The sequence below is a fragment of the Dendroctonus ponderosae genome, unplaced genomic scaffold, assembly GCF_020466585.1.
Source record: "Dendroctonus ponderosae isolate FM_Combo_2020 unplaced genomic scaffold, Dpon_F_20191213v2 Dpon_F_20191213_4, whole genome shotgun sequence".
NCBI lineage: Eukaryota > Metazoa > Arthropoda > Insecta > Coleoptera > Curculionidae > Dendroctonus > Dendroctonus ponderosae.
This window is the reverse complement of record NW_026018611.1, coordinates 12072417-12090661: the sequence shown is the minus strand read 5'-3', so window position 1 is coordinate 12090661 and position 18245 is coordinate 12072417. Positions and strand designations below refer to the sequence as shown.

General features: G+C 34.0%; 1 protein-coding gene across 1 annotated transcript in view; it reads left to right on the top strand.

The window, feature by feature from the left end:
• LOC109537785 (polycomb group protein Psc) overlaps nt 1-12461 on the top strand; it is a 49325-nt gene extending 36864 nt beyond the window's left edge. Inside the window, exon 7 of the mRNA XM_019904673.2 lies at nt 8910-12461. Within this exon, the coding sequence (XP_019760232.2) occupies nt 8910-11264 (2355 nt within the window). The 3' untranslated portion in view covers nt 11265-12461. The remainder of the gene's footprint in view (nt 1-8909) is intronic.
• Nucleotides 12462-18245: the final 5784 nt, after the last annotated feature.

Below are 18245 nucleotides of genomic sequence, written 5' to 3'. Positions count from 1 at the left end.
AATAATGCGACCTACTTTGGGTTTAAACGTTTGTATCTATTTTTTTCTTCTCGGCATGTTTAATTTATGAATTTTTAAATTAAAGCGTTATTGGTTATTAACTGGTTATTAACCCAATTAATAAAAAAATAGTGAAAATTTAAGTAAAATTGTTTAGAAAGTACCTTCAGATTGAAAAGAATGAAAGTCTAATGGACTGTTAGACACCTTTGTATGGTAATTCTGGGCTTTTTAGAACAAGCAAAATAGACAGTCGTATTCATTGTGTTCTGTTGACGTCAGGTCTATATTTCAATGCGATCCGAGTACCACGAATCTTTCTCTAATTTGCATTAAAATGATCGTTCGTTACGTAAATTCATTATTTGAACACGTCAATACGTCTTATAGTAGTTCAATTTCAAGAAACAGTTCGCATAATTTGGAGTTATTTGCAAGCATAAATGAAATACCTGTAAATGTTCAGAAGCGCTTTAGAATGAATTTTTGATTAGATCGGAAATTATATTCAATGAATTGCCAATGACACCAGCAGACAAGCGATGAATTCCTTTGACATCAAAAAACACAGATTTTCTCCCAAAATAAAATGTAGGAATGTGCTGTTTGCTGCTACAAATCATTAAAACGGAGCTGTAGGCATCCAGCAGTAGTAAATCACAAATTATTAATTATGAAAACCGAGTTGGCGCCATCATAAAACGAATGTGGAAGGCTTCACATTAAATCCTGCCGAATTTCCATTTTATTTATAAGCACCCCGTTACACAAGTTTTATTATTTATTATGGTGTTTATGTTACAGTTTATTCGCTTTTATGGGATTTCATTGATTTTAGGTCTGACAGAACCGAACCATTTTCTTTTCAATCTGTATTATTTATTAATCAAATCAATTTATTTAAATTGATACTTGATAATTTTTACGACCACCTAGAACGTTAATTATACGCGCATTGAAGATGCCCAAGTTTTGAGCAGCAGATAAGAGAGGAATTGTACCTACATTTTTCTACAATTATTTTTTTACACGGCAGCAACCAAAGCTGAAGAATATGTAATGACACGAATAACTGGACCTACTAAAAGAAGAATAATTCAGTTTATTAAGTATAATTAATGTTAATTCGTTTACGTGTCCGTAATAAGGTAAATTAAATTAGTAATCCGTTCCGGCTTATCATTAATGTGCTCTAATTTCCTGTAAATAAAAAAAAACGCCAATTTTTTCGCTATAAATAATTCAGATGGTGCACTTGACATTAATTTATCACAGAATTTAGTGACGAAAAAACGCTAGTACAGTGCTGTTTGTTCAGACAATATTCCAGCCAAGTTTATTGGAAAATTTAATGTGGATCGTTATTTTCCGCCTGAATAATTGGAATCATTTTATGGGAGGTGAAATTTACATTTGCTAATTAATGAGCATATCTAATCTACTCTACTAAAATAGGTTTAGTTTTTTTTTAATTCACCTGGGTATACATGTATAGACTATAGATAAGTATGCAGATTGACCCGAAATTAGGGTACATAATTTTAACTTAAATAAGACTGATAAACGTAGGTACACAAACGCTTCGTTTACGACATACAGGGTGTTAAAAGTTTTTTCGGTTATTTCTCTGATTTTGGAAACTGGCCCTTTCGCCATCCAGTTATGYCAAATGCTCGCAAAAGTTTTCAGGGTATATTTTTTTCTGGGTTTACAATTACTTTTACCCGGTTAATCCCTTTTGTGGGGCGCCACTGGTACTTTTTCCTAAAAATGAACATTTATTTTTACATTTTTTTTTTCGTTTCCTTCGATTGGGGTATCCAAAAGTTTTCGTTCCAAAACGATGTTTATATGATCTTTTTGAGTTATTTTCGGTCGTCGAATACAAATACGACTGGAAGGATGAAGAATGCAGAAACTAGATGTGCTGTAATTAAATTATTTCTGCGTTTTCAAAATGTCTGTATAAACCTCAAGTTTTCCAGATTAATTCATTGAAATAACTAGGTAGGATTTCTTAACGCTTTCAAGGCTCAGTCGCAGGCTGAATTTTGTTTCATACCGAGCCTTTATCTACATATAATCAACTGGTGCAACTTGTAACGTAGGAATTTGTTACTGTCCACAAATTACCAATGTAATTTTTCACAATTGATTTTCCGGATGCAAAGGCTAATTTTAATTAGGCTAATTAGGCTAATCTTTTACTACTAACAGTTTAAAGTATTATAAACGGCACAATGAGTAAACCGGGATTTACTARGAATTTGAACAATTGRTGTAATACTTGGTAAACGACCCTTCTCTTTGATGAAAGAGGCCATTCCAAGGATATTTGGTGTAGGTACAGGTAGATTTTCAGCCSAAACTGAAAACTTTTTATTCGATTCGAATTCCTTTAGTTAGCTTTAAACATCCAACCGCACCTACACAAGAAATATTTTATTTATGAATTTGGGAATAAACTGTTTGTCAAATAGAATGTTTTTAGTATATCAATAAATAAATATGATTCACTCATTTGAGCAAACAATTAATCCGAGGAAACGCAAGTAAAAGTTTACCATAATCGAAATCAGCGACCGAATACTGCATATAATTATGGAAAACAGAAAGAAGGCGTAATGACAGGGTTTCCAGCGAAAGCACAACGATATTGGAGTTAATGCGTAAGAAGAACTGGGTATTATGATAATTCTGGCGTATTTATTCGTGTCTTTAACACTTAATGTTTTTTCAACACATTTTAAACTTTAGATGTAAAAAGGGGTTGCAAAAGAAACGATTTGTGTTCAAGATTGTGTTCAAGTGTTTTTTACACAAACTAATCACCATAATTGGTTYTTATTGAGTTAAATCTAATTATCTAGTTTTAAAAAATCAAATAAAGTTAAATAAAACGGTTGATTTTTCGTAAGCCAAAAATATAMAGACTTATTACGGGATTATCTCAGGCGAAAGAAAAGCGAGATCAGACGAAAGGAAAAATGTGCAATAAGTATGGTTTTTAACTAGTGTTAATTTTAGTTAATAACCGCTTATTATAAAGATTATCCCAGTATCGAAATATAGGAAAAATGGGTAGGTACTGTCATAACCAAACAAGTAGCGTTCAAGCGTAATTTGCAAGAAACAAATATAAACTCTTAATTAACATAGGCAAACGAAGTTCTTTAGTCATGCGAACAGCTTATAGGTAAAAGTATGTATAAGATACAAACGAATTCTGATTTTGTCATCTAAACAATCTACAGGATTCAACGATAAATGCTTTCTATTGAAGTGTTTTATTGGTTTTACTCAAGTAATATAAACGGAATTAATGTATTAAGTGTATAGAACATTTTAAGACGCTACGTCGTTCGTGAGTAATTTTACTTCCGTAAATATATATTATGTAGATATGTAWGTGTCTAAACTTAATACGTGTTGGKTTCAAATTAAAAAACCTTCGAGCTTGTTAGATACCTTGCAGATTTTTWTAAAGTTACTCAATTGTTAATAAACGACAAAATATTTAAAATATAAGACTCGGACAAAACTTAACGATTTTTTCTGTTCAAAAACGAAACAAAATAATTTTCTCTGATTATTTGTTGTCGTATCGTTAGCGTAATCCTGTAGATTGACAACAGATATGTGAAATAACATTATAATGTCAATAACTTGTTTAAAGACTCATACATATTTATCATTTAGGTATTTATTTGATGCGGTTTAGACATTTATTTCCAGACAATTGCAGAACATCAAGATTCTGTCCAAAACGTTTGTCTGTTTCATACTGTAGAATTAGGACGACAAAAACCTTCTAAAACCTCACCCTTTTATATCCTCCGTTAAGAGTAAAATTGCATTTAAGTCACACTTTAAACAGCTCATAGTGCCAAATAATGCGGTGGTGTATTTGTGTGTAATCGCCTTGTATATGTTTTCAATAGCCGTTTGAATGATTGCAGTCTTTAAATCCTCATCCGCTTAGTGTAGACTCGTAATGCGATGATGTGCGCCCGAAGTGAAAAAAATGTGAAATCGTGAACACAAAATAATAGTAACGAAACGCCAAACTAAGCAAAACTATTTACGGACAATAGCGAAACAAGTTTCAGTTCAACAACCTGAGACTATCTCTTTTTTGTGCTAGCTTTGTCGACACTCCGCATTCGATAGTGCCGTACGTTTGGTAAGAACTGGAAGTCTTTATAATCTGCTAATTTGTTTTATTCTGATTAGATTCATTATGGAAAGTGATCGATCGCATTTATATATTAAACTAATGGGTGAAACCGCAGTCAGTCAATAGCTACCTTTTGGAATTGCCAACCAGCACCATGACAATGATAAGCAAACATTTTATCAACAGGTCTACAGTTGATATTATTATGAAACGCTATGGGAAAATGTTTTTTATCATCCTGATCTGGCACTTGCAACCATATAATATGTCAGTTAAAAGATAACATTGTTTTGGTTTACTCGAGGTATTGCTAGATAAAGTTTCGAACAGTAGCAATTAATCTGGAGCCAGAAGTCGGCAACGAGTGCCTTTCAAGTTTAAAACAGGAAAATCCGCATGCAGATCTGACATCTCGTTTTTTGATCAGACTAGATGATGAATGCATTATTTCAGTTCTGTGAAATGCATGCAGTTTTACCTACAGCTTGCAAAAAAGAACAGTTTCTCAATTACTCGCAAAAATGGCAATTCTACTTGGAGAAATCTTATTAGTGCGCAATTATACAAAAAGCAATTTTTATTATTGACGCGATTTTCAACTAATCATCCAGGTTGATAAAAACAGTAAAATGTATGGTTGTTGCCATCTGTTTGGCATGATAAACTCCAAGAGAGTAATGAGGAATTATTTCATGCACCTGTTAAGCAAATTATTACTAACTAAAACATATCTGGCCTACCACGATAATTGGAAAATCTGCGGTTTACTTCAAATAAATTCGAAATTATTTTACGTCAGTAATACTATAAAGATTCAGCGTCAGCAATCATAGTTGACAATCTGTAGAAAATCATTATTAAGTCTTCGCCCTCCTGACGATAAATTAGATGATGTTTTCCATTAAAATCCAATATTATTCAAATTCAGGCCATAAAATCCTAAACATTTCCTCTCGGCTAAGCTTTATTGGACTTTAACGTAATTCTCTCCTTCCCTTCTTTCATTTTCGGTATCATTATTGTCATGTAATCGTAAAGAATCGTCAACGCTTTAAGTACAAATGAACTTGTTCAATGAAGGATCTGATGTTTGAAGCAAACGGGATTAAATGCCTTCATTAGTGTTTATGACCGGTAACTTTTTAATTTACAAATATCAGTTTCGGGTCATCAATTATTTATCAATCAATCAATTGTTCAGGTTAAACAAAAAAGTATAAATATAAAATTTTGCATTTTGATTATGGAACCGGTTTTCTAGACTGGAAAACGAATTTTATGCGTAAGTGTAAATAGTTACTGTCCTTCTCCTAGCCAACCAATAAATTAAAAAATAAGGGTGTTTGAAAAATATTATTAGGTGGATAGATTAGAGCACTTTATTGCTAAGTTTAAAGCCTAACATCACAAACATTATCGAAACTCCAAAAGGTTGATCTCCAAAAATTATCGCTTTAGTCTTGCAGCGATATGCTAGCTATAACGAAAATTCGATATACAGGTTTGCATGAGAAATGACTTAAATCAGAATTGCTCTCGAAATCTGTGAATCTTGCACACTTTTAACCGGTATATTAAATTTTTTGAGCGTGATTGGGGACCTGAAATCGGTGCAGGAAAAAAATATATTATTGCTAGGAGCAAAAAGTTCCTTTTGTTAGATCACCCTGTAAATAAACAAGATGGTCAAGAAATTTTAAAAATTTTTTGAGATACACAGTTTATCGTAATGCCTGTGGTGTTGAAATAAAAATGAAAACGTTTTTTGTCCAACTGAGAGCATGTGGAACTTTCACCAATTTCGCATTGTTTCATCTGCCATTCCGTAGGAACTTTGTCTCAACCACTAGGTTTTTGCAAAAACACGCACTAATCGATAAATAATTGCACTAAATAACACTTCAAACAGAAACTGAATAGCTCTCAGCAATCAAAATTCATCCAGTTCCAAAATGAGCCGAAATTGCTTTCAGTTTCTTCTAGTCTTCTCATGTTTCTAAATCCATCGTCAAAAAGCTTTAACCCGATGACCACAACAAGCTATAAGCTAAGCAATAAGCTAGAAAAGAAACTGATTTCTTTGCAATGAATGATCGATAATTCAGAGTGAGAGTAAATTAATTAAATATTTTTTTACTATTTATACCGAACATATTCCTTCTTCCGCCAATGAATTCAATTCAAACAAGATTCTGATAATCTTGTTTTATTTTCCGATTTACAAGTCATCAGAACTTTTTATACTCACATCAATTTTTTTCTGAACAGATCGATGTAGTTTACTGACATATAGTGATACGGGCCTATGTTGCGATGATATAAAAGGTTGCGTTTTATAGAAATTGTGATATAAATAAATTATTTTTCATGAGTTGGAAAGAATCTCAAAAATGCTACAATCTTAAATTACTGAATCTTACTGGGATCTTAAAATGCTGCTGACAAAGATATCGGCAGTTATGCTATTTTACGTAAGAATTATTACATTATTATCAAGCCGTTAAAATATGAATTTTTAGACATTAACCCTGAAACAGTATATTTTGAAAAACTCGTTTAAGTTAACCTAAAATTTAATGGGGAGAGACTCTATCCATTATTGAATTTATTTGGAACTTTGCAAGCTGATGGTCTATGCCGCAGATTTATGTAAGAATGGAGGAGAAATATCAGCATATCTGTTCGGATTAAGCAAATATTTTCAAATTCCTCTTAACTCCATTACCATAAGAAGGCCATATAGGCTGCTATCGAACGAAATGCAAATGTTATGATCGATAAGTATAAATAATTGATCAGTCTGTGACGAAAATATGTTGTTATTAATTAGACCTTCGGGTTCTTATCGTTTAATGCGTAATAAATTCGTTTTCGACCGTGAAATTTGCAAAGAAATCCCAAACCTTGCCTTCAAATCATGACTTGACAATGGAATGGTTGATGGCGGTACATTGATAACTGCTCTAACTTCTTTTAGTCGGTTATTAGGAACATTTGGACAATAATACAAAAATAGAACTATAATGTCAAAGAAATCTGGATTGCGATAGCAAGCTTATTCTCATGAAGTTCTTTTGAGTAGATAGTTATTTTCGGATTTTTTGGAGGAAAGAGTGAAGTTTTACGAGCCTCCTGGTTTCACTTTTCCTATTACGGAAAGCGTTCGATCTTTTCAAAATCCAAGCAAAATTTCTCTGTTGGACACTTTTTGCTTTCTCCTTAATCACGCACATATTCTGCTCCGAATTAAAAACTGCTTTGGTCCCCAAGTAGAACAGCACCATATTTTTGTATATTTTGCAAGCATCAAAACTGCAATTTACTGGCTTAACTGAATGAAAATGACAGCTCAATTCATTGTGAGTAAACCTACGTTAAAACTCGTTAAGCTTTAGCCTAGTTTAATTCCAGGACACGAGATTTCTATACATAAACATTAACCATTACGTCCTTCTTTGGAAAGCAAACGATGCCGTTTCGTATCGAACGCGACGCGATTATCTGTCTTCACGCTTGATATAGATAGCGCAACATATGACACGTGCAGAATTAAAGTGCGAAAAGCGTCTATTCGCAGACCAGTTTCTGGCGCGTATTGGAAAAGGAGTATCGCATCAATAAAAGCGCAAACTGATCTAAAAATAGGAAGAAAAATGTTCGCAACTCGAGCACTTCTGAGGTCGTGTTGGCCTATTTTCAGTGGCGTACTTTTAAAGAATTTCAACTTGGGATCACTCTCAGAGCTTTTATACGCTGAATTGCGACCGGACAAAATATTGAAGACTGGATTTCAAGACGGGCGATATCCGGTTTTTAATTAGATATGAAGCGTAAGTGTGTTCTGGACATTTAGCCCGTTTGGCCCTTCGAGCCGAATGAAATGTAAAATATAAAGTAGTGGACTATATGAAAAAAAAATGAATTCTTGAACAATGGGATTTGAACCTGTCAAGTGCAGATGTTTCAAGTAGAAAACATTTTCGTTGGCCTTTTATCAGCGATAACTACTACGAAAGTTTTACGAATATACTTTCTAGGGGCACTTGCCTCTTTTCGCAGAGGCGCTGAGTCTGAGTATTAACCACCATAAAAACAACGATACTTCTTCCTTCTTTCCAAACGAGTTTTCAGCCGTCAGGAGTTTAGCGACCTTCTTCGAAATCTTAATTGAATCTTGGAAAAATTCAGTTTTTCTCTTTTTGCATGGCATTGCATTTAACGTTTGGCTAGTGTTTAGACTCTTTGTTTTCTCCTACAGCTATTAATTAGTATTTGCTCCTTGATGTACTTCAGTACTTCATCGCCAGGTTTCGCTTCTTGTTGCAACCATCTTTCATTGAACTTCGTATTTATTACCTGTCCTGCTCCCGCGACCAAAATTCCATTCTACTGTGTTAACTTCAGTTTCCATCATTGAACTAAGAAGTGCTGAATTTTACTAAATGCTAAATGCACGCACTTGCAAGTTAATGGTGATATTGGCACGCGATTAAGCATTAATCTTGTATCCTGTTCGCGAAATTATCAAATTTGGAGAACGAACAGACAAAAGTCACTACCGTTTAAAGTGATTTGCATGTTTTTCGAAATTTATCCAAAGAGATGCCAGATGAAATGAATGACAAAATGAAGTTTAATAATAAATAATAATAATGTATACCAACTTATTTGTGCGGCTTTTATAGTTATTGCTATTAATTGCCAATATATCAACATTTTTGTTTTGTTTCAGATAAAACCAATGCGACTATTCTATCGGATCTTCACGCCTTTGAAAATTCGACCAATCAAAATTGTGAACACCGCTTCTCCAACCGGTGAAAAGCAACTTCAAATTGTTCCTGTAACTTCTAATAACCATATCACCACAAATCCTCGTGTCGAACCGCTTGGCGATGCCAGCAAAACCCCTAAAGTTGAAGAAAACCGCGTGGAAACAATTCAAGTTAAGCAGGTTTTGCCTGCTCGGGAAGAAACGGAAAGAGAGCAGCAAAATAAAGAAATTCTGTTGGCAAATTTACAACTTCAAAGTAAGTCAAAGGCCGTTCAAAAGGCAGAAACTAAAAAGGTGCAAGTACCTGAGAAAATTGTCAGAGAGTGTATTTTTGAATACGAAGAGCCTGACGAGGAGGAGATAAAAAGATTTGCTGAAAAGAGAGATCGAGAATGGGCGCTGCAGAAAAAATTAGAAGAAGAAACGAAAGCGGATAATGATGACTTCTTTTTGAATAAAAATGCTTATCCGACCAAAAAGCGAAAAAAGAGCAAACATTCAAAAAATGACTCAAATGGACACAAAGAGAAAAGGCGAAAAACTCACTCAGATAAAATTCACGCCGAAATTACAAATAACGATAAATCTGATTTGAAATTAAAAGTGAAGATAACTACCAATGGATATAAGCATAAGCACCACAAAATTGAAAGCGCTGCAGAACAAATAAACAAAGAAAAGCTGCTTCAAATGAGACAAGTGAGACATAAGCACATGTCCGGTTCGTCAGGAGATGAGAAGAGTCAACCCGCAATACCTACGATTAAACTACCTAAATCGCATATTTCTGAAAGAACGAAAGAATGCAAAAGTGGTGAACCGGAGCCGAAGCGGAGAAAGGAAAATCCGGACACGTCCGAATACACATTCAGCAATAGCGACTCTGAGATTGGTATCAAACCGAAACTTGAAGGGCAACCAAAAGCTAAAGTTGAACCCATGATAGTTAAACCTGTATCGTCGACAGTTGAACCGTCTTCTGCAGGACCCAGTGTATCTAAAGCTGTACTGCAGTCAAGCGGAAATCCCTGCAAATTAGCAAAGAAAAACTCGTGCTTGAAGAGTACACAGTTTGACTCCGCTGATCGTCAGAACCAAAAGACATTTCTTAAATCAACTGTATCTAATTCCGATAAATACACCAAAGATCAGAAAATCGGCCAGGGCAAGATGGAAAGCAGTAAAGCATCGGGGTCAATGAGTAACAAGGTGCTTCCAATCGGAAGCATCACAACAAATAACAAAACACTGGACAGAAAGATTGCTAGTTTACAACAAAGGTGCACTATTGAATCAAAGACTCCAACAAAAACTGTACATTTCAGCAGTAAAAGTGATACTAAAATAAGTAGCGAAAGCGAGAACAGTAAAATAGCAACTGCTCAGTATCCTCCAGGATTTACGGTGAGCAAAGTTGAAAGTGGAACAAAACGCAAGGCGGAAAGCACTGAGCAAGGCAAGCGGCCGAGCCTTGAAATCACTTTAATTCCTCCTAGTACGTCCTCAGCTTCAAAAGCAGCAGAATCAAAGCCTATGGCTAAGCGACCCCCACCTGGGACTATACCGTTGGAGAGAATAAAGAATGCGGTTAATTTAAAGTCCGGCATCAGTATAATTCCGAAAAAAATCGACAGAACTGACAATATTGGGGTTCTTGACCTATCTAAATCAGGAAAGTCACCCGAAAACGCTTCTCGTTCGTCACCCAAAACTGAGCCAATCAATGGCCTCAATTCTATGGTAAACAGGCAAATTGGAAATATGATTCAAAAACCAGTGGGTTTACCAAACAAAGCAACACCCGAAAACAAAAACGTGCAACTTTCGAATTTACAAATGTTATCCAAAGTAGCAACGGAACATCCGACATTGAACAAACCGACTCCCAATAACCCCAATAAAACCAAACTGCAACTTCCCAATTTGCAAACGATTGGAAAATTCCCTTCACCAAATGGCGCTAGGGGTCCTAGCTTACAACGGATGCTTCCAAAGTTGAATGGTATTCAAAAGTTCAGACCGTCAAGTCCACATATACGAAACATACGACCCAATCAAAATCAAAACATCAGGAATATTCCCAACCCAAGTCTATTGCTTAGCCGGAATCAAAACCTAAGTCAAAATAGAGTTGTATCATCTGCTGGGGTTGTGTCAACCAGCAGTATTCCCGAGAGAAAAGTGACAACACCAAAGTCTTCTCCAGTACCAGTAACTTCCAGTACCAGTGCTTCGACCACAAAGGAGTTGCCATCTCTCAAACCTACAGCGTCAGAACAAAATGTTCCTGATATCAAAGAGATTTCAGTTTAACTCGCTCAGAATTTCTTACTGCAAAAATGTGATAATTTAGGGTTGGAGGACCGAGGTAAAGTGAATCACACAATCGCAAAATTAGGCTTGTCGGTCAAATGATGCTGATGGGTAGTTATATGTAAATGTAGGTGTTTATTATTCATTTAAAATGTACGCATTAGTTTCTAACTACTTCGTCAAAATGGACCGCTCCACAAACCAAGATCATTGCAATATTTCTTAAATTTTAAAATAGATTAAAATGTAAATAACAAACTCATTTTGACGATAATATTAACGGCTAGACATATTTGTTTTTTTTTTTATTTATACATATGCATTAAACATACAGGTATGTACAATGCATTTCGCAGGGGTGAATAAATCACCTATTCGCGAGTCTGCAAGGTTCCTCTACTACCGAAGGGACTTTCATTTCAATCAATATTTTCTTACTTGTAACTTAAGACTTTATGCGACTCGCATTGTAAAAAACTTCTAAAAACGTCTAAATCATGCGTTCCTGTAGATATACAGTATGGTCCTCAACAAATGGGACAAGATTCACTGACATATAGTCTAAACCAAAATTTTGCGTTTTAGGAAAACTTGTCTTCTCTGAAAGTTAATAGTTTCCGAGATACCGGGTGTCAAAGTGTAAATACAATTTTCGTTTATTTTCGTTGAATTAGTTGAGGACCACCCCGCACTACAATTAGACTGTTAAAGCATTTAGTTCCTCATTTCACCGACAGTCTTACTAAGTTGTACCTATTAAACGTTTAAAACGTTTGGTTATGATTGAATTTTGCGTTGTTAATGTTGATAAGTTAATTTTTGTATAGGTAGGTACTCTTTGTTGTATATTTTCGTTATAATTTATCTACGATTTTAAAGTCTTGTCTTACGATTTTCTGTTCTGATATCAATACCTCATTGTTAATTTTAATGTACCTAAACATTTTTTAGATGTGTAAAATTTCACAAATATATTGCATATATTTTTAGAAGGGCAGCAATTATAAATACTGCCTACATATTCGCTAGGCATCATCTTTAGCATATATGGAGAATCTATATAAAAATATAATTTTTAAGTTGCAAGCCCAGTTATCTAATATTTTATCAGTAAGTATAAGGAAACGAATGTTTTAGATTATATATAATCTGTAGACAACACTGTAAATTATTCTACTTATTAAAGTCGTCGTGTAACTTTGTGTAGATTATTTGAAGCATTAAAATCGTATTACACAGTATGATTTGGTGCCATTTTAGAAAACTTTAGTTCAGTTATTTAACGTAACAAACAAATGCAGTCAACAACTTAACATGGCCACAGCGTATATCAACCATCCACACGCAAAATAAGTGGTTTAAATTAGTAAGTATTTTAATTAACTTACCGCAAACAGCTACAGTCAATTATGATTAATGCCAGCTACTCCATGTTCCTGAAAATCGAGACACAATACAATTAGTAATAATGTTGGAGAAACAAAATTTAAAACATCATAGAACTATAAACTGCACCTTAGAATGCTTAAATCGCAGGCGAAGTTTGCGGCCAAAATAAAGTTCTCAGTTCAAAATAAAAATGACAATAAACAAAAATGCAAAGGTTCATAGTAAACTAATATAAACGGAGAAAAAAAGGCAGAATTGAAGCACACGGACGTTAAAGGACATCAACGTTGACAAATAAGGTAAGTAAAATTACTATTATAATTGTTAACTATGTTCTCAACAGTTCTAAAATGCCGCTTTTCACGTCAAGCCGTTCAGCATCAGTTAGAAACAATATTTTTTCTGAGGCCTTAAAACTACCATGAAATTAAATATTTTGTAAATTGAATGCTGATGTTAATGACCTTCGCCCACCCAAGACGATTTTCGTCTTCCAGTCGTTTGTTATGCGTATTCTATATGTTTTCCGGAAACTGTGTCAATTTGCCGCGTTAAATAATCGCTTGGCAACTATTAAATGTATGCATTAGTGAGAAAAACGGCAAGTATCCGCTTGCGTCTCTAAAACTCCACTTTGCTGTACTAATGGAAATAGAAAAGGTAAGCTTGTGTTAAAGTTTGGACCCATTTATAAAAAAAAGTTTTATCAGATAATAAATGTCTTTCATATAAACCACGGCATTAATAAAACGCTGATAATGAGAAGTTGGGGAAATCGGGTAGAATTGTAATGCGGTAATTGTAATGCGGGAGTCCAAATCTTCTATCTCCTATTGCAGCAAAATGGCAACTTTTCAAAGACATAATGAAAAAACAAAAAAGCAAAGCTATGCTATGCACACAGAAAAGGAGAACAAATTTTACCGGAGCATAAGTCGAGCTCAGTGAAAATTAAAGTAAACATAGCTCAAAAAGAAGTGGATGAAAAAAAGGAGCAAATAAGCGACAATAACAATGATCGAAACAAGTAGAAAAAACATGTTGCAGAGTTCAGATGATAAAACTGAAGATTCACTGTGTCCCTATTGTCTTGAAAATTTCCCCAAAAGTTAGAGAGTTACGTTGATTCATTGTACCTAACAAATGTAAGTAGTGGGTTAGCAAGTCATATTTTTTTCGAATTTTGATCCTAAATCTTCATTTGAAGGGATCAATTCAGAGACGAAATAATATGTAGATACGCAAATCAAAAGTCTTGGCTCTATAAAAGTAAAAACAGTAGGTACCTACATAATAAATCGCTTTGGACATTGCAATCGCCAATCAAACAATAATTAAAAAGTAAAATGTTATTTATGAGCACATTTTTCGTAAGCTTGTCCTTTGTATCTGTTACAACTGTCTGATCAGTGATCTCGGGTCTTCTAAATTATAAAATATAGTTATGTTTTAAGTGAGGATTAGTATTGAAACCGTAAGTTTAGGCAAGTCTTTTAGGAACAATGCAATTATTGCTATAGCTTTAAGTTCTTGCATGTAGGTATGTAATGAATTTTAAGTCAGTATTTCCTCTTGGAAAAACGGAAATAGAAATTCTTCTTAAAATCTATGCATAGTCGAAGCTGAATTGGAGCGAAAATGAACAAGAAAGATTAATGCACTGCTTATGTTAACAATGCAAATAGAATTAATTTTGTACCCATAGGTAAGTTGAAGATACTTAGAATTCAACGAATCTTTGAGTTTGCATAGAATTTCGTGAATTTAGGTAAGTAGGTACCTACTGTTTACTCTATTTTTCTATTACTCATTGAACTCATTATACGAATGTATAATTATCGAGTTAAATTAAATAAAAAAATGGTAAGTTACTGCTTGCAGTAATAATTCGAAACTCTCTAGAATTCCTATTAAAAACATTCAGAAATATTATTTCTGTTTACAGCGGTTCAAATAGAATGTCTTGGGAAATCCATGGGTTCAATCCAATCCAATTATTTTTTATCTTGTCTTTCGATTGAAAACTTCAAACCTACACTTCTATCGATACGACCCGGAAGGGACTAAGTTTCGCAACTTCTACTAAAAGGTTTAAGCGCTCACCAGGATAGTAATTCAATAAGTAGGTAATGATTTGTACATGATTATTACAAGTTTTATCTACTTTCTTAACAAAATTGAGAACTTGAAAGGCAACATTTCATGAGTAGCTAAATTCAAACACAACCACAGTTAGGTAGTACATAGTAGATAGACGATGTATGGTAATAACGCTTTCAAATAATTCTTAATAAATGGTACGAAAACCATTCCTAATTTAAGGTTGTTTGACCCATTTAACGACGCACAGTTTAATAAAAATTCTAAATTACTAAATTTTCAAATAATACAAAATGTCACAAAAAAGTTCTCAAGGCTTGACGAACAATAAATATACAATGTACAAGTATGGCTTTTTGAAATCAAATAATTGGAATCAATTGTACGTAAGCACTGTAAAATTAACGAGTTTTATTTGTTTAGTCTTTAATCAGTCCTTTGCTAAATTTATTGAAAGAAAAAAAGAGCTTTTCAAAAGACACCGTTGATACAAATCTTAATATTAAAGAAAGCGCTCTCATTTTGTTGTTTATTTATTAAATAATGAGAACAGTGAATCGTCATGTTCATTTCTGTTCTGCTAAAATGTAAAGCAGACCAAAGAAACATACTTACGTCTAAATTAAAATATATATATAAATAATCTTTATTTCCTATAGAAAAAGGCTATCGACCCCATAGGTCCTAAATTAAAAAAATTCACCAAAGTTTATAATTTTATTCATATCTAATTCTAAGCAGTGAGATTTTATAGATAGACAAAATATTGAGAGAAAATATTTTGCCGCCTGACATTTCATAATTTATTATTTAGGTATCTACCTATGCTATGAATATTTCATGCTTTACTAATATTCTTTTGTACATGACTTTTCATGGTAACATTACCCTCATTTTCTAGTTGGAAATTATATTACTTTCAGTGCTCCGTAAAATATTGAAATCTACTTTTCATTATTAGAAAGTACTCGACCACTCCTTTTCCCTTGAGCAAAGACCATAAAGTTGACATGTTTAAGGGTTTTTTCATAAATTCTCTTCTGCTTCGTTTTAAAGCGGCCACTCTGTATAGTAAGACTGTAGTGAACTATCTAAACTATATAGTTGCACTTTAATTGACCGATAGTTTTCTAAAATATACTGAGCAAGAAATCAAAAGTAATTCAAGTGGGGTTTGTACCCAATCCGCCTTAACCCTTTTCTCCTTCATGAAGAAAAGGGTTAATGTTAAGGTTCACCTCGGACAAAATTATCATTGAAAATGCGGCCAACATGCAGACGACACTGCACTGATCGTGCAAATTTAGAACACTGGTGGATAAAATATTGGCATGGTTTCATAACTGGAGGTCAACACTAAACACCACAAAAACTCAGTTACTCTTACCAAACCACTAAACTTGAGATAACTCTCCAACAATAAAAGAAGAAAAATATGTTCTGGACCAACAAAAATCTACTAAACACGCATAAGGAAAAGTCAATCAAACGACGCAACACTCTACTACTCAAAGTACAAACAACGAAATACTTTTTAGATAAACTAAACACTACGTACAAGCAACAAGTAAGAAATAACAAATTGTAACAAGATAAATGACCAAAATCTTCATAACCCCCACACAATCCATCAATCTAACTGTTAAACATTCGAATCAACATTAGGTACAAGGATAACCTTAATGCGGCCGCAAATGCAGACAAAATTGAATAACAATTCCCGGAACTGGACCCTTGCCTTTCATCTTGTGAGATGCGAGACAAAACATATTTTGCGTTTATTCTTCTATTCGGATGGTTCACGTTAAATAAATATATCTTATAATGATTCTAAAAGGTTCTATTCTCCGCGTATTCATTGTGCGTATTTTCAATCAGCAGGTTCTTTCTCCGATTTTCAATGAAACAATTTTTACTGCTACATCTTGTTTTCAATTGCGCCACTATACAACAGAACAAGCCTTCTTTAAGCGTAAAAAATGTTTCTTTAGCTTTATTCAAACTAGTATCAAATATGGACTTTTGTTGTACAATATTCGGACGTTTTGGTAGCGGTTATTTCCCAACATTTTAAACAGTGAATAAAATTAAAATGTTCGTGTTAAAGATTTTATTTAAAATTCTTCATAAACCCCACATTGTGTGTAATTTTTATTCGAAACGTTGTTGATCATTAGTTCAGGTGAAAGCTGATAGTAAATAATTAGCCATTTACAACATGGCCTATACAAATGGCTACTTTCAACGATTTGCGTCCCATCGATCTAAACCGACGCCACGAAAGCTGCCACGTAGTAAAGCTTTAATACAGTATCCGTATATTCTTCACATTCTATCCGCATTTACAAGCAAAATATCTCGATCCTAGTTGGCTATGTAACAGCGTCAGGAAAACAAACCAGTGATAGCGTGACTGAAAACTGGTTTATCGGTCGCATCGGGGGGAACGGGACAAGGGGTTCAAAGCCCGCTTCACACAGAAGAAAAACAAAAATCTATAACAGCCTGCTGCCGCATTTCCACCTAAAAGTTCCGAGAGAACGTCGTATTTATACGCCGATGACGCCATCAACACTGATTGTTCGAAATGCAATATTTTGATATTTTGGATAACCGATAACAAGCAAATGGTTAAGAATGTGCTTACACTAATAAACGACGAAACACGTGCATTTGCATTAATTGCAGATAATCATGTTTGCCACCCATATTCGCAAGCATTCAAATTTTCATTTCTCAAGGCTCGAGAAAATATGTACACAGTCAACCTAGAACTCTTCTTTAAAAAAATTACGTTAATATTTCATATGCATGTTACGTTTATTGAGATTTAATGAACATAATTAGTTGCAGTAAACGTGCAAAGTACAACAAAATGGAAGTTCTTGAATATTATGTAACCAACATAAATGCTGTTAGGGATAAATTGATTCGTAGTGAAGATATCAATTTAGGTAATGTTTTGTTATACAAATTGTTACCAGTTCGCAGATTTATATGTATTTTTCTGCATTTATTTGGTAACCGTTACCGTTTTATTCACTTCGTCGCTTTTCCGCAACGTTTTTCGATCCGCTGCACTTTTAGGAATTTGTTCTCACACCAGCTCAAACCAGTTTTTCTATGTAATTTTTACATTATTACATAGTCTTTGTACTGTTGCCACACTTTGCGCCTCGCGAGAGGCGTAACTGTAATCTGTTTCTCGTTTCGTTCTGCTTTCTGTTCTGTTTAGTTTTCGTTGTGTTTCTGTAAATTGCAATTTCAGTTTTTGTGTTTCCATTTTAACTTGCTGGCTTTCCTACTGAGCAAAAAAGCAGTTCAAATTGGGCACGTTATAAAATTACGTAGCATGATCTGAGTACCTATAGGTAGATCCTTTCATTGGGGCCTTCTAGGTATTAAATGTAAAAAATTTGAAGACATCTTAGAACCAACCGAGCTGAGTAATTTTTTTAAATTCTAATTTCGAGGCTAAAGTTTTGCTGGTTA